The sequence below is a fragment of the Chlorocebus sabaeus genome, chromosome 14 (genome assembly GCF_047675955.1).
Source record: "Chlorocebus sabaeus isolate Y175 chromosome 14, mChlSab1.0.hap1, whole genome shotgun sequence".
Taxonomy (NCBI): Eukaryota; Metazoa; Chordata; class Mammalia; order Primates; family Cercopithecidae; genus Chlorocebus; species Chlorocebus sabaeus.
Window position 1 is genome coordinate 11,044,993 of NC_132917.1, and position 21,414 is coordinate 11,066,406.

General features: G+C 49.5%; 1 protein-coding gene across 4 annotated transcripts; it reads left to right on the forward strand.

Moving 5' to 3' along the window:
- Positions 1-1,982: 1,982 nt before the first annotated feature.
- On the forward strand, positions 1,983-20,090 carry CIMIP5 (ciliary microtubule inner protein 5). Of its 4 annotated transcripts, none has more exons than XR_012095209.1 (5): positions 1,983-2,579; positions 8,855-8,894; positions 11,867-12,089; positions 12,793-18,007; positions 19,729-20,090. XR_012095209.1 is itself a non-coding variant. In XM_007971477.3 (4 exons), the coding sequence occupies exons 1-3, from the start codon at positions 2,317-2,319 to the stop codon at positions 12,056-12,058; spliced, it is 495 nt and encodes a 164-aa protein (XP_007969668.3). In that variant the 5' UTR covers positions 1,983-2,316; the 3' UTR covers positions 12,059-12,089; positions 12,793-20,090. The 4 variants fall into 4 exon arrangements, 2 of the variants coding, with proteins under 2 accessions (XP_007969668.3, XP_072878885.1); XR_012095210.1 differs by having other exon boundaries at positions 19,794-20,090; XM_007971477.3 differs by having other exon boundaries at positions 12,793-20,090.
- Positions 20,091-21,414: the final 1,324 nt, after the last annotated feature.

Genomic DNA, 21,414 nt, shown 5'->3' on the forward strand with positions numbered 1-21,414 from the left:
GTCTAAAAAAAAAAAAACTCAGTGGAAATATTTAGCCTCTACATACATCAGGAACTCGATCAGTCGTGATGGTTTGTTGCAGATGCCCTTGCTGGCCTTTTTTATCCTGGTCCCTGTGTCTAGAGCCTGTGGCCAGGGCTGGAGGTATCTGAGCAAACTGCACGGCTGTTCCCAGCTGCTCAGGGCCACAGCCTGTGGTCAGCCTGACAAAGCCTCCCAGGACACATTGTCCTCTCTAAAGACACTTACGGGGTGTCTTTAGAACCCCCCTTCTAGGGGTTCAGGGAAGTCAGCCGCTGCTCCTTGGGCATGGCAGGAACCTGTCATCGTGGTGCAGGGAACACAGACACCTCCATGGGAGCAGCACTCAGAAAAGCCTGGCCCGGGGTCCCAGCACACGGCGGCCCACCCTGCCACCCTCCTGCTGTGCTCATCTTTACCAGGAAAATTTAAGTCACTAGATGCCAGCCTGTGTCATCCCAGCTCTGAGGGAGGAACAGAGGAGAGATAGAGTCCCAGGCTTGCAGCTCTGATTTTAGATTAATGTTTTCCCAAAAGGTCACACCCCTCAGCTCCATCCTCATGTAAGTGTGGGAAGAAAAAGCTGGCAGCTCTTTCTGGCCTGGCTCTCAGCCCTGTCTTCTCCACGCCAGCCCTCCACCTGAGCCCGGTAGGGGCTTCATTGCCATTGCTTACCCACACCATGGCAATGGTGACCTCACCTGTTTCTTACCCCTTTCCTGATGGTTCTGGTCCCTGCAGTTCCCTTGGGGCTCACAGCCCATCAGTATCTCCCCACTGGGTACAGGATACAGTGGAAAACACCCCGGGGCTTGCCCCCATGTGCCCTGCCACCCCCGTCCTTGTCTCCTCCCCCACATCTCCTAAAATGCCAGGCTCTCTCTTGCATCCAAGCTTTTGTGGTCACCCCAGTTTTTCTACCTGGCAAGTCCTTTCACCTGTGAAGTCCCAACTCCTTGCTGCCTCCCTCATAGAAGCAGAATCCAGCAGGGGCACACAGGACTGGCCACAGTGCGAGCTCAGTGGTTCACTGGCTGCCCTGCTGCCCTGCAGCCCAGGCACTCTGCGCAGGCCTCTATTCATCAGGGTTTTGTCTACACTTAGCTCTTCCTGTACAAAGCTAGGAAGCAGCGGCCCAGCTGAATGGACCCACAGAGAAGCTGCGTGGAAGGAACTGTGAATCTGCCAGTACCTACCCGAACGGCACGAAACCCAGAGAACCACCAGCGCCTACCAGAACAGCACGAAACCCAGAGAACCGGAAGCAGAGAGTGCAGGAGGCAGAAGTGATGAGAGCAGCGGGCATCCCTGGAGCTCAGCTGAGCCAGACCAGGAAAGGCTGCCACGGACGGAGCCTGGCTGCACCCAGTTAGAACAGAAACAGGGATGAGGGTTCGGACCGTGAGCCCCTCAGGTTCTCACTGTTCCCTTCAGCTGGTGACTGTGTGACCGTGAGCGGTCACTTAATCTTGCCGGTAAGGGCCTCAGTTTCCTCATCTGTAGAATGGCATTGGAAAGGCATGGCTGGGAGGTCTCAGACATAAAGCAGAGTGCTGTGTGAACCTCCGGGTTTACAGACAGAGCGGATGTTCCTAGTGCATTGCACTCATTTTCCCTCGGCCGACAGAAGCTCATGACCTCCGCCATTGTTCCCAAACAAGCAGGAAGCTTCACACTGCCTGATCCACAATTCCCAGAGCGCCCTCAGGGCCACCATCTCGTGCAAGCCTCGCAGCATCCACGAGGGGGCAGCACAGGACTATCATCGCCTCATGGCCTGAAGGCGGCTGCCGGAAGCCAAGTGCGATAATGGTGGGGGTGGCCCCCAGGAGCCCGGGCTTCGCTCCCTCCTCCTCCCCTACCCTGTGCGGAGGACTCCGGCCTCGGGGTAGGGGGCTGATGAATTGGGCGTGGCATCTACTCAAGAACTCTGCCCACCCCCCCGCCCTAGGGCTCAGATACACACACGCACACACACGCACACACACATGCACACACGGGGCCCGCCCCTTTCCTGGGAGCTGCCCGTTCCCAGGACAACAGTCAACACAGGCGGGAGTTCAAAACAAAACTGGGCTCAGATGCTCTCCCCATCGGCCACTCTGAGTTCGAGGCCTAAAGCGACAATGAGGAGGACCCTGGCCAGGCTGTCCCGGGGTTAGGAGGGAGAGAGTGTTCCAGGAGGAGGTTTGAGCTGATCTCAGGCACAGGAGTCTTTCTCTCTCTCTCTCTCTCTCTCTCTCTGTGTGTGTGTGTGATTGTGTGTGTGTGACACACACACACACACTTGCACCCATGGGGAGCCACCCCACCCCTGGGCTCCAGAGAACCACATCACCTGGGTACCGATTGTCTCCCACCAGGCCGCCAACCTCTGTCTCCCCAGCTGCCCGGATTGGCCCTATGGCCAGCAGGGGTCTTGCTGGTGGCTGTCAGGCCCCCCAGGCTCTGAAGGCGCAGCGGGTGGCCCAGGGAGCTGCCTGCGGTGGCGGTGGCGTGCAGCAGGACCAGCTGTGGCGGGAGCTCCTGGAGGCCGAGCGTCAGGGCCAGCGGCGCTGGTGAGTCCCTGCCCTCCCTTTTCCACCCTGACCCCCGCAGCCTGACTACAAGTTGGGGAAACTTTTGAAGAAAGGGAGATGGGTGGGCAGCTGATCCGGGCTGAGGGACAGAGAGCATGGCATGCCCGGGGATGGGGGAGGTGGGTCACCAGCCCAGCCCAGAGCCAGACCCGAGCCTGAGCCTAGGAAGCCAGGAAGATGGAGGCCAGGATCAGATGCCGCTGGGTCCGAGCAGCCCCACCTCCCTGGAGCAGGAGCCTGCTGGCCTAGTCTGGGTGAGAGGCGCTGGCCATCTGACCTGACTCTGGGAAAGATGCTCCTTCATGCCTTCATTCAACCAAAAATCCCCATGAGCCGCTCTGAAATGAGACCAGATGCAACAAGGGACTGGACAGACCTGGCCATGGCTCCACCGAGCCTTCATACTCCAGACAGGGCAGCCAAAAAGCAAGCAGAAAAGCAAACAAGTACAAATCTGTAAGAAGTGTGACCAGTGGTAAGAAGGAAACAGTTCAGGGTTAGGGGGAGAGCCGGCTGAAGGCCTCTCTGAGGAGACTTTTAAGCTGAGACATGAAACAGGAGAAGGAGCCAAGAGTTTGACGTATCTAAAAACAAAACAAAGAATTCTTGTAGCTGAGGCGCAGGGAGTGAGGAAGGCCACAGGATAAGGGGGAGCAGCCGGGGGGTGGCCACCCCAGCCCTCGTAAAAGTCTGGATGCGTTTTTTCCAAAGGAGACACCATCCAGGATTTTAAGCAAGAACATGGCATGATCTTTAAGCAAGAAAATGACATTTTTAAATGAGCAGCCTGATAGATTCTAGGAAGCACTCATCTTGCACCGCTGAAACTTCATACCGGTGGATTAGCAACGCCCCATTCCCCCTCCTCCCAGCCTCTCTGGCACCCACCATTCTAGTCTTTGCTCCCAGGAGTCTATTTTCAGTGCCTCATAGAAGTGGAATTGTGCAATATTTGACTTTCCATGTCCGTCTTGTTAGCTTAGCATCCTGTCCTCCAGGTTCATCCATCTTGTCGCATATTACAGAATTCCTCCCATGCTAAGGCTGAATGTATATATGTGCAGTTTCTTTATTCATTTGTCAATGGACTTTACGTTGCTTCCACATTTGACTGTTATATGTATTGCTACAATGGACCTGGGAGTGGTTTCAATTCTTTTGGATGAATTCTCAAAAATGGATGTCTTAGTCCATTTTGCATTGCTGTCAAGGAACACCTGAGGCTGGGTAATTTATAAATAAGTTTATTTGGCTCACAGTTCTGCAGGCTGTACAAGCATAGTCTTGGAATCCGCTTGGCTTCTGGTGAGGGTCTCAGGAAGCTTACAATAATGGCAGAAGGTGAAGGAGGAGCAGGCGTGTCGCATGGTAAGAGAGGGACCCAGAGAGAGAAGGGGAGGTGTCAGGCTCTTTTTAACAACCAGCTCTCTCCTGTGAACTAATAGCGCAAGAGCTCATTCATTACCGCAAGGAAGGCACCACGCCAGTCACGACCCAAACACCTCCCACTGGGCCCTACCTTCAACACTCGGGATCACATTTCAATATGAGATTTGGAGAGAACAAACAGTCAAACCGTATTGGAGGGATTGCAGGATTATATGCTACCTCTATTTTTAATTTTGTGAGGAACCTCCATTGTCTTTTCCATAGCAGTGGCACCATTTTGCATTCCCATGAGCAGTATCTCAGCATTCCAGTTTCTCCACACAATGGCCAACACTCATTGATTGTCTTTTGGTTTTTGATAACAACCATTCTAATAGGTGTGAGGTCGTATCTCATTGTGATTTTTTGTTTTGTTTTGTTTTGAGATGGAGTCTCACTCTGTCACCCAGGCTGGAGTGCAGTGGCGCGATCTCGGCTCACTCTAACCTCTGCCTCCCAGGTTCAAGCAATTCTCCTGCCTCAGCCTCCCAAGTAGCTGGGATGACAGATGCCCTCCACTATTCCTGGCTAATTTTTGTACTTTTATTAGAGACAGGTTTTTACCATGTTGGCCAGGCTGGTCTTTTTTTTTATTTTATTTTATTTTATTTTATTTTTGAGACGGAGTCTTGCTCTGTCACCCATGCTGGAGTGCAGTGGTGCGATCTCAGCTCACTGCAAGCTCCGGCCAGGCTGGTCTTGAACTCCTGACAGCAGATGATCCACACGCCTCAGCCTCCCAAAGTGTTGGGACTACAGGTATGAGCCACCGTGTTTGACCTCTGTGGTTTTGATTTGCATTTCTCTGATGATGAGTGACATTGATAATCTTTTCTTATATTTATTGGCCATTTATTTATCTTCTTTGGAGAAATGTCTATGCAAGTCTTTAACCCATTTTTTCAATTGGGTTATTTGGTTTTGTGCTACTAAGTTGTAGAAGTTCCTTATACATTTTGGAAATTAACTCCTTATCAGAAATATGATCTGTAAATGTTGTCTCCCATTCTGTGTGTTGCCTTTTCACTTTGTTGCTTGTTTCCTTTGCTCTTTAGAAGTTTTTGAGTTTGATGTAATCCCATCTGTCTATCTGCTTTTGTTTCCTGGCCTTTGTGTGGCATATCCATGGAATAATTGCCAAGCCCAATGTTATGAAGCTTCCTCCTATGTTTTTGAGTGGATTGGTATGTATCATGTTAGAAAGGATCCAATTTCATTCTTTTGCATGTGAAAAACTTCTGCACAGCAAAGGCAACAATTAACAGGGTGAAAAGGCAACAATTAACAGTGAAAAGGCAACCTACAGAATGACAGAAAGTATTTACAAACTGAGTAAATGTGGGAGGAAAGGTGAGGAAGGAATAAAGGATGACAGGTCTCAGCTTGAATAATTAATAGGGAGGAGAAGATAAATGATGAAGATGCTGAGTTCTGGTGAGTTTTAAATGCCCGAACCACGTCTAGACGGAGCTGCCAGGAGGTAGTTGAGTGTGAGAGTGAGGAGTTGTGCATTAAAAACCTATCCAGAAGGGGAGAATGAGGACTGACTGCGAATGGACACAAGGTGTTTTGTGGGTGATGAAATGTTCTGGAATCAGAAAGTGGTGATGGTTGCCCAACTCCATGAATAAAGTCATTGAATTGTGTGCTTTAAAAAGTGAAGCTTATGGAATGCGAATTCTATCTCAGTTTTAGCAGGAAACGGGTGGGCACTGGCCCCAGCGATGTGAATAAGCTCTCCCCGGAAGAGCACAATGGATCAGAAGAGGCAAGGATGCAGGACAGAACTTGCAACGTTTACTAGAAAGGCAGAGATGCTGCCAGGAAACACCAGAGAAGAAAGCCAGGGGCATAAAGACGTGTAAAGACCAAGGGGAAAGAGTTTTGCAAGGTCTGGAAAGCCCAAAGAGGAATGTGTAAGGCAGTGCTTCCTGACAGAAATACAATGTGAGCCAGACACATAGCTTAAATGTTCTAGTGCTGCTTTGAAAAATGAAACAAGAGGTTGGGAACAATGGCTCACACCTGTAATCCCAGCACTTTGGGAAGCTGAGGCAGGCAGATCACCTGAAATCAGGAGTTCGAGACCAGCCTCGCCAACATGGTGAAACCCCATCTCTACTAAAAATACAAAAACTAGCCAGGCATGATGGCATGCACTTGTAATTCCAGCTACTCAGGAGGCCGAGGCAGGCAGAGTTGCTTGAACCCGGGAGGCAGAGGCTGCAGTCAGCTAAGATTGTGCCACTGCACTCCAGCCTGGGCGACAGAGTGAGACTCCATCTCAAAAAAACCAAAAAACAAAAAGAACTTGTAGCAATAAAAATATATAAAGTTGAAATATAAGACACAACTGAAGTCAGACTTCATAAACTCAAGACAGGAGAAATTTTTCAGAAAATCAAGACAGAAAACACAAATGACGAATTAAAAATGTAGAGAAATTGAACAAGAAGCTCCAACCTATCCTTAATCAAAACTCCCAAAGGAGAGAATGAGAGAGAGAAAATGTCTAAAGAGAAAGTAAGTGAGAATTTTCCAGAAACGAAGAAATGCAGGAGTCCACAGATACTAGAGTAGGTGCTCCACAAAAACAGGTGCATTAACAAGAAAATAAGACATGGAATTCCCAAAGAGGGGGATGCCAGCGTGTTGGTGAAGGAAGGGAAGAGCCTGTGATCTTGAGTCACGGCCAGGCCAGTGGGAGCAGGAGGACACGGGGCTTCCGAGGAGGCTAAGAAAGGTTTTAAAGGAATGTTTATTATCTGATGCACATGACAGTGTAGAAAATAATATTGAGAGGGACTTTTCAGTTTTGTTGGAAATCTGGAATCAATGATCAGTACATAGAAGCCTAAAAAAAATTGGGAGGAAATGTAATTTCTCTGTTAGCTCTAGAAAGAATACAAGGTTGTACAAGAACAGAATTGGGGTATATTGCACTCCTTAGTTCATCAGGGAATAACATTTACATAACCATAAGAATCAAAATGACATATATCAATTTAACCAAGATCTGTAATGATTTTGAAAGAACAAAGGGAAGGGCAGGAGTAAGAATGCTAACTCTTCATCTCCTATAATAGAAAGTTGATAGATAAGTTTAAATTTTAGAAAATATTAAGGAACAGCAGTGGATATGGTTTGGATCTGTGTCCCCACCCAAATCACATGCTGAATTGTAATCCCCAGTGTTGGAGGTGGGGCCCAGTGGAAGGCGACTGGATGATGGGGTCGGTTTCTCATAAATGGTCTAAACCATCCCCATGGTGCTGTCCTCACAGTAGGGAGTTCTCACCAGATTTGGTTCTTTTAAAGTGTGTGGCACTTCCCTTCTCTCTCTCTTGCTCCTGCTCTGGCCATGTGACCTGCCTGCTGCCACTTTGCCTTCCACCATGATTGTAAGTTTCCTAAGACAGACCCAGAAGCTAAGCAGATGCCAGCATCCTGCTTCCTGTACAGCCTGTGGAACTGTGAGCTGATTACGCCTCCTTTATTTTTATTTATTTATTTTTTTCAGATGGAGTCTCACTTTGTCGCCCAGGTTGGAGTACAGTGGCTCGATCTCTGCTTACTGCAACCTCCACCTCCCGGGCTCAAGCAATTCTCCTGCCTCAGCCTCCCTAGTAGCTGGGATTACAGGAGCCCGCCACCATGCCTGGCTAGTTTTGTATTCTTGGTAGAGACACGGTTTCACTATGTTGGCCAGGCTGGTCTTGAACTCCTGACCTCAGGTGATCCACCCACCTCGGGCTCCCAAAGTGCTGGGATTACAGGAGTGAGCCACCGTGCCTAGCCTACACCTTCTTTATAAATTACCCAGTCTCAGGTATTCTTTATAGCAAGGCAAGAATGGCGTAATACAGCAGTAGAATCCTATTATTTCAAAATACGGACGCAAAGGCCTGAAGAAACAGCTAAAAGGCTGGCAAAGGTTTGATGCTAAGATGTGAGGCTCAGGGGCTGTGAGGAGGGGGACAGAGAAGGCTGTTTTTATTATGTTTTGTAGAATTGTTTGACTTTTTAAAATTAGATTCAAATAAAACTAAATGACCAGTGCAAGGTAATACTATCCTTACGGTCCCTCCCTTTTCCTACCCCCCCCCCCCCCAGCCTTCCTCTGTCACTCACATTGGAAGGTTACAAAGGTTTGGGGACGTGAAAACTTTTTTCTTCAAAGAATGCTTGCCTACTGTAGCCTTCTGAAAATGCACAGAGGCAGGGTGAGATTGTAGCCTTTGCTTCCTTAGGCAGCCCTCCATAGCAACATCATAGTTGTCATTCTAGGAAAAGTCATTGGAAATTGAAATGTTTGTTCTTTTGGTGGGATACACCATCAATACCTGCTTGGCATTTGGCATTTGTTTCACTTAAAAATTATTTTGTTCTGGCTGGGCATGGCGGCTCATGCCTGTAATCCCAGCACTTTGGGAGGCCGAGGTGGGTGAACCACCTGAGGTCAGGAATTCAAGACCAGCCTGACAAATATGTTGAAACCCCATCTCCACTAACAATACAAAAATTAGCCGGGTGTGGTGGCACGCATCTGTAGTCCCAGCTACTTGGGAGGCTGAGACAGGAGAATTGCTTGAACCTGGGAGGCAGAGGTTGCAGTGAACTGAGATTGCGCCACTGCATTTCAGCCTAGGTAACAGAGCGAGACTCCCTCTCAAAAAAAAAAAAAAAAAAAAAAAAAAAAAAAAAAAAAAAAAAAATTATTTAGTTCTTCCATGTGATACATTGTTGCATTGACTTGACACAATGAAAGTCATTGGTAAAAATGTCCTGGAAGGAACTCACACAGTCAACATGCTTTTCCTTTCCAGGGTTCAGAACTGGAGTTTCCTGAAAGACTATGACCCAATGGTGAGGAAAAATATGTTCCTGCCAAACATACTTGCGATTGAATATTATTCATTCTTTCCATCATTCAACTGACATTTATTGAAGATCTACTCTGGACTAGATGCTGGATGTGCAGAGATGAGTAAAATACACTCTTGTTTCAAGGAATTGCATTGCTTGGGTCCATTAGAAAGAAAAGTTATATGAAGCATTTAGAAATTTGTTTCCTTCAGTGTTTCTTAGTTTTATTAAGATGAACCAATTAGAAATGACAGGCATCTGTTGCTGAAATGTCTCCCCTGACTGAGGATGTCAGCAATGTGTAGTCATATCTGTGTGGCGTGCCCAAGAAGGGCAATGAGATTGGGTAAAAATACTTTGTAAACAAATTCCCTGACTCTAGTATCACCACCTGCAATCTATCCTCCACTTCGCCACCACACTGATTTCCCTAAATGGCAGAACTGGCCGTGTAGCTCCCCTGATTAAAATGCTTCAGTAACTCTGAAGTTTTCAGGTAGCTTACAAAGCCTCCTGTGATCTAAACTATCTATCTCCCCAGCCTCATTACCCACCCCACGCAGAGCTCACAACACACTTTTTTTTTTTTTTTTTTTTTAAGATGGAGTCTCACTCTGTTGCCCAGGCTGGAGTGCAGTGGTGCAATGTCAGCTCACAGCAACCTGCACCTCCTGGATTCTAGCGATTCTCCTGCCTCAGCCTCCTGAGTAGCTGAGATTATAGGTGCACACCACCATGCCTGGCTAATATTTGTGTTTTTAGTAGAGAGGGGGTTTCACTATGTTAGCCAGGCTGGTCTCGAACTCCTGACCTCAATTATCCAACTGCCTTGGCCTCCCAAAGTGCTGGGATTACAGGCATGAGCCACCACACTCAGCCCCCACAACACTCTTTTATCCATGCCTTTGGGCATGCTGGTCCCCTGCTGGAATGTCCTTCCCACCTGGTCAGCCTGATGGACTCCTATTCACTCTTCAAGACCCTGCTCTAGTGCCTCCCTTTCTGGGGAATCTCCCCTTCCTGGGTAGGCTTGACCAGATCACTCCTTCCTTTGATTCACCAGCATATCTCACCCATTATTTTGGTATTCTATGTAATGTAATACTGCAATGCTCAATTTCACCAGCTGTGAACTCCTTAAGAGAAAGGATGAGGCCAGGAATGATAGCCCATGACTGTAATCCCCGCACTTGGGGAGGCTGAGGTGGGAGGATCACCTGGACCTATGAGTTCAAGACCAGCCTGGGCAACACAGGGAGACCCTGTCTCTACAAAAAATAACATTATTTTTTAAAAAGAGAAAAGATGAATATGAATTCATCACTGCACCCTATCACAACCCTAGCATTTGCCCCATCCCCCAGAAACCATAAAAAAGTGAACATTCAGTTCATGCTGGATGAATGAGTGAATGAAAAGATGGATCTCACTATTAAAAGGATGGTCAGCCAGGCGTGGTGGCTCACACCTGTAATCTCAATACTTTGAGAGGCCAAGGCAGGTGGATCACCTGAGGTTGGGAGTTCAAGACCAGCCTAACCAATATGGAGAAACCCCATCTCTACTAAAAATACAAAAATTAGCCAGGTGTTGTGGTGCATGCCTGTCATTCCAGCTACTTGGGAGGCTGAGGAAGCAGAATCGCTTGAACCTGGGAGGCGGAGGTTGCAGTGAGCCGAGATGGCACCATTGCCCTCCAGCCTGGGCAACAAGAGCGAAACTCCATCTCAAAAAAAAAAAAAAAAAAGATGGTCAAAGGACCAACCTGGAAGATAAGCAATGTGGACAGTCACTCGAGGAGGGTGGCCATGCTTACCTGGACCCTGCCAGGTTGAGGAAAGGTTTAATGCCTGCATTGTGGACCTGCTGGGCTTGTTGCTGTCTATTCTGGAGGGAAAATTCAGCTCATGGGACCTGATATCCCGCCCTGTGCGTCTGGTCTGGGCTTCCAGCCCGTAAGAGTCTCTCCCTCCTAAGGGCTATGTGATAGCAACCTGACCACTGAAATCTGCATCATGACCAGAGGGTGGAGCCCCCTCAGCATGGACTTCGCCAGGTGAAAGCCAGGCTCTCCTTACTTGCCAGGTCATGTCACTTCTCTTAGACACAGGGTAGCAGAAAGGTAACCCTAAACAGGGGCGGGAAGAGCTGAGGATGTTTTCCCGCTTGTCAGATTTTTTTTTTTTTCCCCAAGACGTGGTCTCACTGTCTCCCAGGCTGGACTATAGTAGCATGATCATGGCTCACTGCAGCCTCAACCTCCTAGGCTCAAGTGGTCCTCCCACCTCAGCCTCCTGAGTAGCTGGGGCTACGTGCATGCGCCACCACACCCAACTAATTTTTGTATTCTGAGAGAAAGAAGCCAGACAGGAAAGCCATGATTTCACTAATGTAAAGTTCAAAACCAGGCAAAGCTAATGTGTGGCATTAGAGGTCAAGGTCAGGTTGCCTTGGGAGCAGAGACAGGGGTTGAGGGGCTGAAAGGAGGCAGGGGAGGGGATCATACCCCTTGATCTGGTTGGGTACATGGGCATCTTCACTTTGTGAACATGTGCCAAGCTGGACAGTGAAGGCTTGTGCACTTTTCTGTGTGAATGTTATACTCTAAGTACAAATTTACCAAAAAACAAAACCAAAAATCAAAACCTCCCACCAGATGTAAAACGGCATCTTACTCCTGGGGTAGAAAGGGGAATGAGATCTGATCGTTCCCTTGATCTCTGCAGGTCGCAGCATAAAAGTTAAGAGATCTGGGAGGCACCTGGGGAAGGGGAAGGGGAGGAAGAGGAGGGACAAGCTTGGCAGAGGCTGTGGCATCGGGTCACTCTTGGGGGATCCCAAGTCCAAACCAGGATTGAATCACCTGGAGACGCTTCACACAGAGAGGCCCCTGCTCTCTGCTCTGTTTTCTCCCATCCTAAGGTCCTCCTTTTTCCATGCTCTGTGTAACCCGAGCTGTCCCCTCTCCTCAGGGCAACAAGAAGGAGCCTGAGAAGTTGCCAGACCATGTGCCTCTCTTTTCGGACACAGTTCCCAGTTCCACGAACCAGCTTGTGGGTAGCAGGCTGGACACGCCCCTGGGACAGACTCTCATCCGCATGGACTTCTTCTTCACAGAAGGGGCCCGGAAGAAAAAGCTGGAGGATGAGATGCAGCCCATCTAGGAGCAAGGAGGGCTGGGCTGGCCTTCCCCAGGTGGGTGTGGGTGGGGACAAGAGATCCGGCCCACGACAGCACCAGTCAGCAACCCACACAAGGCAGCTTGGGTCTGCACTGTCTCTAAGCTGCAGGACGCTTTTCTGGTGGGCTCCATGGGGTCACTCTTACACACTTTTTACACGTGAGATTCAGAGGACTCAGTAACTGGCCCACGGCCATACAACCCCCAGCCTTTCCATCTTGAGAACCCATGGGTGCCCCATGAAAGGGACCCTGCATTGTGGTCAGGAGCACTGAATGCCTGGGTTCAAATCCAGCTCCTGGCTCGATGAGCTGTGGGACCTTGAGCTGGCTGCTGCAACACTCTGTGCCTCCGTCTCCCCTCCTGCGATTCGGTGTGTTCTCTGCTTGCAGCTACTGTGACAAGTGACCACAGACTGCATAGCTTAAAACAACACAAATGTATCATCTTACAGCTCTGAAGATCACAACCCTGACATGGGTGTCATTGGGCCAAAATCGACATGTTGCAGAGCTGTGCTTTTAGGACGATCTGGGGAAGAATCTATTTCCACATTTTTTCCAGTTTCTCAAGGCAGCCTGCATTCTTTAGCTTGCAGCTCCTTACTCCATCTTCAAAGCCAGCATCCTAGCATCTTCAAATCAGTCTCTATCGCTCGCTCTCTCCTGCCTCACTCCTTCATCTTTTCTCTCTCTCTCTTTTTTTTTTTTTTTCCAGACGGAGACTCCCATTATCACCTGGGCTGCAGTGCAATGGCATGATCTTGGCTCACCGCAACCTCTGCCTCCTAGGTCCAAGCAATTCTCCTGCCTCTGCCTCCTGGGTAGCTGGGATTACAGGCATGTGCCACCATGCCCGGCTAATTTTTTGTATTTTTAGTAGAGACGGGGTTTCTCCATGTTGGTCAGGCTGGTCTTGAACTCCCAACCTCAGGTGATCCGCCTGCCTTGGCCTCCCAAAGTGCTGGGATTATAGGTGTGAGCCACCGCGCCTAGCCATACCTGGCTAATTTTTGAAATTTTATGTAGAGATAGGGTCTCACTAGGTTGCCCAGGCTGGTCTTGAACTTTTGGGCTCAAATGATCCTCCCACCTTGGCCTTCCAAAGCACTGGGATTACAGGCATCTGGCTTCACTCCTCCATCTTTTAAGGACCCTTGTGATTATATCACAACTTTCATATTTAAGCAAAAAATGCAGAAAAGGCTTAGTTCCTCTTTGTTGGTTAAAACACAAATGGATTCTTTCTTCAAACATCCGCATTCTCCTCTTCTTCCTGGGCGCTCTGCTAGGCTGTGCTTTCCCTTGGTTTGGGTGGAGCATGTGACAGAGCCATGGCCAGTGGAATGGGAGCAAAAACCCTAGGTCTCCCTTCCAGGTCTGGTCCATGAGACACTCCAGGTATTGGCTTGTTCTCCTTTCCCCATCAGCTGAAGAAGGGAGAGGACTTGGAGGATGCAGGGAAAAGATGGGCACAAGATGGAGGGAGCATGTCAGGCCCACGCCTGGAGCCCTGAGTGAGCTCGTGGAGCAGAATCTCCCTACACCCACACTGACACACAAACAAAATAAACAAAAACGGACCAAAACAAAAACAATAGCCCACACTTCTAGGGTAAAGCATTTTAAATGTATTTTCTCAACAACCTAAGGGAATCAACAGGCAGGGATTTCATATTCATTTAATACAGGCAAAACCTGAGATTCAGAGAGGTGAAATAAAATCCCAAACATACATTAATGCCAGGCCTCAAGCTTGAAGCCCAGTGTCCTCTGCAGGACCCCAGCCATGGCCTCCAGAAAAGAGAGAAAATGGGGCAGGGGCTGAAATGACTGCTCTGTCTTTGATGCTTGCTTGGGTCTTATTTGGCAGTAGCTAAATGTCACTGTTATTTGCATGTATTAACTCATTTAATCCTCTCAGCAACCCTACGAGATAGATACTCCTATAAATGAGGCAACTAAAGCACAGAGAGGTTAAGTCATTTGCCCAAGGTCACACAGCTGGCAAGTGGTGAAGCTGGGGTTCAGACTTGGAAGTTGAGTCTGGCTCCAAGGACTATATACTTAAGCACTATGCTATATGGGTCCTCTTTAATCCTCAATAAATTGATTCCCCAAAATTTAGCAAATTACAGGATTTTTCTGCTTAAAGAAAGTCACTTGATCCTTGAGAAAGGGAAAACTGATTTTTCCAATCTCTGGGATCCCTACTACCACCAAAAATAGATCATCGGTATTTCCAGGAGTTACACAGGACATGACACGTTATTTCCATGCAACAGCCCCTACGCCTCATGCCACACCCTGGCCCTGCGCCACTGTGTGATGGAGCAGACCAGGCCCAATGTGACTTGGCCAGGAAGACGCCCAACCCTTCCTACTTGGATCTGGAGGCCACCGCCTTATTTCTCAGTGTCTGACATGGAAGCTGGGCTCCCTCTCCACTTTGAGATCATCAGCTGGGCAAAGGTCAGTGGCCAGGACAGCTAGGGGTCCTGGTCACATCCTGGCAGCATCCCTGAAGGTCAAGTGCTCGCCCTCGGGCTGGGCGGGTACAAAGATGCTGGAGGCTCCTTAAAGACCTAATCTATGTTTTTGCCCTGAGTCTGCCTTATATTATTCTCACACTCAAAATCAAGATTTCCACTTGAGGGAGAGAGAGGCACTAGAAAAGTCAAGGTTAAGGATGGCTGCAGGTGGTCAGGCCTGTGCAGAGGGGAGGGAATTGTTAAGTGCCCAGGAGGGCAGTGAGGAGGGCCACGGACCTGTGCCGGTTCTGCTACTCCTGGAAGCACAGCCACTTACAGACAATGTAACCTATAAGCACAGACTCTGGGCTTGGCACATTACCAACATTGTGTCTTTTGCATGTATTATAATTGTCACCATTTGAGAGGTTTGGAAACTAAGCCAAAGACTTCATTCAATCTGGTCAGGGTCTCACAACTAGTGAAGGGCCAGGATCCATCTCATGTGTGACTACTCCATGCTGCCTTCCCCGCTCCAGGCCTCAGTCTCCACAGTTATAAAATGAGGGGAGGAGGGAAGAAGACAGATTTAAGGGCATCTCCAGCTCCAGGATTCTCTTCTTTGAGCATTCAGGGAGTACTGAAGAAAAAAGGGGTTTGAGTTCTTTCACAGAGTGCATTAGTCAGCTATGATAATGCTGTATAACAAAACATCCCCTTTGTTGCTCACAGGTCTGCATGTAGCTGGGGCTCAGGTGATTTTGGCTGGACTTGGCTAGACTTTCCTCCACACATCAGGTTAGGTTCAAGTATTTTGTGCATGTCTCTCATTCTCTTGGACTGAAAGCCTCCTGGGGCATGTTTTTCTCATGGCACATCACCAGGGCTCAAGGGCTCAACAGAACCGCAGGCACGCCGAAGGCTTCTGCATGCAGAAATGCTTTCTGTACTCTGCAATGACCTGTCATCACCCCAAAACCCTCCTCACAACCAGGCCCACCCACCCTCTGCTCCTTGCCACATCTGCCTTCTTTTCAAGAAGATGCCTGCTTCTAACCTTCCCCATTTCACCCACTGGGAGCCCAGGAAACCAGGACAGAGGGGCATCTGCAGTGAAATCCCAACACCAGCCTTTCAGCTCGTTTGGGCCAGAACAAGGGAGGGAGGATGGGCTAGGAGGTCACGAAGAATTGGGCACCAAGCCTGCAGTGTCAGTGCCAGCAAAAGGAAAAGGGGGTGTTACCAATAAAGAAATGGGCACTTGGAGACCAAGGACCAGAAGACAGCTGGGCTTCAGGAAAAGGACTGGAATCAAGAGCTGAGAGCCGTAACGAGCCTGGAGGGACACTTGCTTCACTTTTTTTTTTCTTTTTTGAGATGGAGTTTCACTCTTGTTGCCCAGGCTGGACGGCAATGGTGCCATCTCGGCTCACTGCATCCTCCGCCTCCCAGGTTCAAGCAATTCTCCCGCCTCAGCCTCCTGAGTAGCTGGGATTACAAGCATGTACCACCACACCCAGCTAATTTTTGTATTTTTAGTAGAGACAGGGTTTCTCCATGTTGGTCAGGCTGTTCTCGAACTCCTAACCTCAGGTGATCCACCTACCTCGGCCTCCCAAAGTCCTGGGATTACAGGCATGAGCTACCGCACCAGGCCATGAAAACTATTTTCTATTGAAGAATGCAGAATAAACGATAATAGAAAAATCACCATTTAATGACTCACAGCAATAACTGATTTAGGCAAGAGTCAATAAAAGACACTAAAATGACTGAAAGATTCTTAGGAAATGGGAAATGCTGAAATCTAGAAGACACTGCCTTAACCAAACTATTAAACCAAACCTCACCAATAACAGGACAGTTGACACTGTGCTCCCCTGGTGTGGCTCACTGAAGACAATGCTACCTACTTCACTTAGGAAGCACTCCGGCCAAAAAAAAAAAAAGTAACTAGAGTGTAATCAGGAAGAAACTCTCAGCAGACCCAAATTGAGAAACATTCTGCCAAAGAGTTGGCCTCGATTCTTCAAAAATGTCAGTGTCTGCCCTGGGGGCTGTGACTCACACCCATAATGCCAGCACTTTGGGAGGCTGAGGTAGGCATATTGCTTGAGCTCAGGAGTTTGAGACCAGCCTGTACAACATGCTGAAACTGCATTGAGGTGTGACCATGTGCTAGCAGCCCTCACTCTCCGCACCTCCTCGGCCTGGGCATCCACTCTGGCAGCGCTTGAGGAGCCCTTCAGCCCACCAATGCACTGGGGAGGTGTGGAGGGAGAGGTGCGGGCGGGAACCGAGGCCGCGCGCGGCGCTCACAGGCCAGCGCGAGTTCCTGAGGGTGCGGGTGCAGGCGCAGGCCCCACACTTGGAGCAGCCGGCCGACCGGCCAGCACCGCTGGCCCAGGGCAGTGAGGGGCTTAGGACCCGGGCCGGCAGCTGCGGTGGTTGCACCGGGTTCTCCAGCACTGCCAGCTCGCATGCACTGCTCTCGAATTCTCGCCGGGCCTCAGCCGCCTCCCCACGGGACAGGGCTTGGGACCTGCAGCCCGCCATGTCCGAGCCCCCACCTCTGCGGTGGGCTCCTGCGCGGCCGCCACCCCCTGCTCTGCGGCCCGGTCCCATCAACCACCCAAGGGCTGAGAAGTGCGGGCGCGCCGTGCGGTACTTGCAGGCAGTTTGGCCTATAGCCCCGGTGCGGGATACACTGGATGAAGCCAGCTGAGCTCCTGAGTCTAGTGGGGACTTGGGGAACCTTTATGTCTAGCTAAGGGATTGTACACAGCTAAGGGATTGTAAACGCACCAATCAGCACTCTGTCTAGCTCAAGGTTTGTAAATACACCAATCAGTACTCTGTATCTAGCTAACCTACTGGGAACTTGGAGAACTTCTCTGTCTAGCACTCTGTGTCTAGCTAAAGGTTGTTGGACGCACTCAGCACTCTGTGTCTAGCTCTGGGTTTGTAAATGCACCAATCAGTCCCCTGTGTCTAGCTCAAGGTTTGTAAATACACCAATCAGTAGTCTGTATCTAGCTAACCTAGTGGGGACTTGGGAGAACTCTGTCTAGCACTCTGTGTCCAGCTAAAGGATTGTAAACGCACCAATCAGCACTCTGTCAAAATGGACCAATCAGCTCTCTGTAAAATAGACCAATCAGCAGGATGTGGGTGGGGTCAGATAAGGGAATAAAAGCAGGCTTCCGGAGGCAGCAGCGGCAATGTGGTGGCGTTCCTTTCGCTCGTTGTGGCTGCTTTGTTGTTTGCTCTTTGGGTCAACACTGCCTTTAAGAGCTGTAACAATTGGGAAGGTCTGTGACTTTTCTCCTGTCAGGGAGACCCTAAACCCAGCAGAAGGAAAAAGCTCCGGACACATCCGAATGTCTGAAGGGATAAACTCCAGACACACCATCTTTAAGGACTGCAACACGCACTGTGAGGGTCCGTGGCTTCATTCTTGAAGTAAGTGAGACCAAGAACCCACCGATTCTGGACACAGCGTCTCTACTAACAAAATACAAAAAATTAGCCAGGTGTGGTGATTCATGCCTGTAGTCCTAGCTACCTGGGAGGCTGAGATGGGAGAATCACCTGAGCCCGGGAAGTCAAGGCTGCAGTGAGCTGCGATCTCACCAGTGCCCTCCAGCCTGGGTGACAGAATGAGACCTTGTGTCAAAAAATAAATAAACGTCAATGTTAGAAAAGTCTAAAGGAAGGCTGAAGTGATTCAGTCCATGATCCTTGACTGGATCCTGGGTCAGGAAAAGCAGCTCTAAAGGACACTTTGCAGATAAATGTTAGCTAACACTATTGTATCAGCAAGAAAGTGCAGAGTGTGGTGATTCCATTGAGACTGCAGGAGAAAGCCCGTGTTGTGTGTGTGTTTTAAGACAGAGTCTCACACCATTGCCTAGGCTGGAGTACAATGGCACAATCTTGGCTCACTGCAACCTCCACCTCCTGGGTTCAAGCGATTCTCCTGCCTCAGCTTCCCGAGAAGCTGGGATTACAGGTACGTGCCACCATGCCCAACTAATTTTTTGTATCTTTAGTAGAGATGGGGTTTCACCATGTTGGTTTGGCTAGTCTCAAACCCTTGACCTCGTGATCCACCCACCTCAATCTTCCGAAGTGCTGGGATTACAGGCATGTGCCACTGTGCCCAGCCAAAAGCCCTTGTTCTTAGGTGTTTGCTGAAAAGTGCCATGATATATATAAGAAACCTGTAAGTGGCTTAACGAAAAATTCGTGTTTAGAAATTTTTTTTTTTTTGGAGATGGAGTGTCGCTCTGTTGCCCACGCTGGAGTGCAGTGGCACGATTTCGGCTCACTGCAAGCTCCGTCTCCCGGGTTCATGCCATTCTCCTGCTTCAGCCTCCTGAGTAGCTGGGACTACAGGCACCCGCACCATGGCCTGCTAATTTTTTTTTTTTTTTTTTTTTTTTTTAGTAGAGATGGTGTTTCACTATGTTAGCCAGGATGGTCTCAATCTCCTGTCGTCGTGATCCACCAGCCTCGGCCTCCCAAAGTGCTGGGAGTACAGGCGTGAGCCACCACGCCCGGCCGGATTTTTTTCTTTTGAGACGCAGTCTCGCTCTGTCACCCAGGCTGGAGTGCAGTGGTGCCATCTTGGCTCACTGCAACCTCCGCCTCCCAGGTTCAAGCGATTTTCCTGCCTCAGCCCCCCAAGTAGCTGGGATTACAGTCACCCGTCACCATGCCTGGCTAATTTTTGTATTTTTGTAGAGACGGGGTTTCACCATGTTGGCCAGGCTGGTCTTGAACTCTTGACCTCACGTGATCTGCCAGCCGCAGCCTCTCAAAGTGCTGGGATTACACGGTGTGAGCCACCGTGCCCGGCGGTTTAGGAATTTCTTTTAAAATGAAGGTGGTGGAATGGCCACTGTGAAAGAAAAATAAATCTCAACTCCAAAATCACTAAGCTAAGGAAAAAGTCAGGCTGGGAAACTGCCTCCCATTTTAATTCCTGAATAAGGTGGCTATAAGGATGAAAGAGCTACATGCCTCTCTCACAATTTGCCCACAAGGGAATTCCTTGCGGGCCTCAAGATCTTTACCCTATTCAGGATCATGCAAAGAATTAAATATATATATATATTTACCGTGAAACAGTTCTGTTGCATTTCACCCTGGCAATGCAAACTGATAGCTGATCTTAACAGGTGCAGGACAGAAAAATCATTCCTCTGCTCACCCAAGAGAAATGCTTATCTGATTGCTTCCTCAGACCTACTGTTTCTGTAAAAATGAAGAGTCACTGAGCCAGACTAGATTGTGTATTCACTGAAAGGCTGATGAAGGACTCAAAAGAATGCAAGCTTTTGTCTCTTATCTGCCTGTGACCTGGAAGCCCCCCTTTTCGAGCTGTCCTGCCTTACTGGATGGAACCAAAGTATATCTTACATATATTAATCCATGTCTCATGTCTCCCTAAAATGGAGAGACAAAAGCAAGCCGTACCCCAACCACCTTGGGCATCTGTCATCAGGACCTCCTTGGCAAAATAAACTTTTAAATTGGTTGAGACTTGTCTCAGATATTTTGGGTTTACTGGCACCACCAATGGCTCTTGAGTTCACATCTCCTCTGTTGAAGAGTGGGGAAGTGAGGTTGGGGGAGGTTTGGAATCAGTTTCTGCTCAATTCCATGTTCCCACATGAAGGTGTAACCACCTAAAGAGCTCACCCTGCCCGCTGCCTAGACAGAGCCGATTTATCAAGGCAGGAATTGCAATGGGGAAAGAGTAATTCACACAGAGCCAGCTGTGCGGGAGACCAGAGTTTAATTATTACTCAAATCAATCTCCCTGAGCAGAGCATTCGGGGATGGAAGTTTCATGTTTTGTTTTGTTTTGTTTTGTTTTGTTTGTGACGGAGTCTCGCTCTGTCACTCAAGCTGGAGTGCAGTGGCGTGATCTCGGCCCAGTGCAACCTGTGCCTCCCGGATTGAAGCGATTTTCCTGCCTCAGCCACCAGCGTAGCTGGGATTATAGGCGCCCGCCACCACGCCTGGCTAATTTTTGTGTTTTTAGTAGAGACGGGGTTTTGCCATGTTGGTCAGGTTGGTCTCTTACTCCTGACCTCAGGTAATCCGCACACCTCGGTCTCCCAAAGTGCTGGGATTACAGGCGTGAGCCACCACGCTCAGACTGGGAATGGAAGTTTTTAAAGATAATTTGGCCGGTAGGGGCTTGGGAAGTGGAATGTGCTGATTGGTCAGGATGGAGATGGAATCATGGGGCTGTGGGCGGGGTGGGGGTCGAAGTGAAATTTTCTTGCTGTCTTCTGTTCCTGAGCGGGGACTGCTGAACTGGTTGAGCCAAATAATTGGTCTGGGTGGTGTCAGCTGAAAGGGCTCTGAAAGGGCACGAATGAGGTGACCCCGGGGCTGTGGTCCCAGAGAGCCTCTCCAGCCCAGTTCCCCACCTGTAAAATCGGGAGGGTGCACCCAGCCCTTAAGCCCTTAAGCAGGAGGCTTTAACTCCTGAAATGCTTAGTGAGAGAAACTAAAACACTTGTAGGGAGGGAAAAATCTCGCAGAATGGCCCATCCCCCTAGGGGGTGCCCGTTTGCCTCCCGGTCCACCCAATCCCTGAAAAGCCGGACCTCCGGGGCGGCTCCCGGCGGCTGCTAAACTATCGGGTCGCAAGAAGGCGGAAAAACGAAGCGGCTGCCGGCGGAGCCCACGGGCCAGGGTGGGACAGTGGCCCAGGGGCGGGGCTAGGAGGGGCGGGGCGAGGCGAGGTTGGCCAGGGGCGGAGCGAGGAGGGACGGGGCGGAGCGAGGTTGGCCAGGGGATTGGGCTAGGTGAGGTCGACCGGGAGGGGCGAATCTGGGGGCGGGGCGAGG

What these genes read in the sequence shown, in the direction of transcription:
- CIMIP5 (XM_007971477.3), top strand. Translation starts at nt 2,317, where the DNA reads ATGGGGAGCCACCCCACCCCTGGGCTCCAGAGAACCACATCACCTGGG. An exon ending in CGTCAGGGCCAGCGGCGCTG is followed by an intron (nt 2,580 to 8,854) that starts GTGAGTCCCTGC and finishes TTTCCTTTCCAG; the next exon opens with GGTTCAGAACTGGAGTTTCC. An exon ending in TGAAAGACTATGACCCAATG is followed by an intron (nt 8,895 to 11,866) that starts GTGAGGAAAAAT and finishes CCCTCTCCTCAG; the next exon opens with GGCAACAAGAAGGAGCCTGA.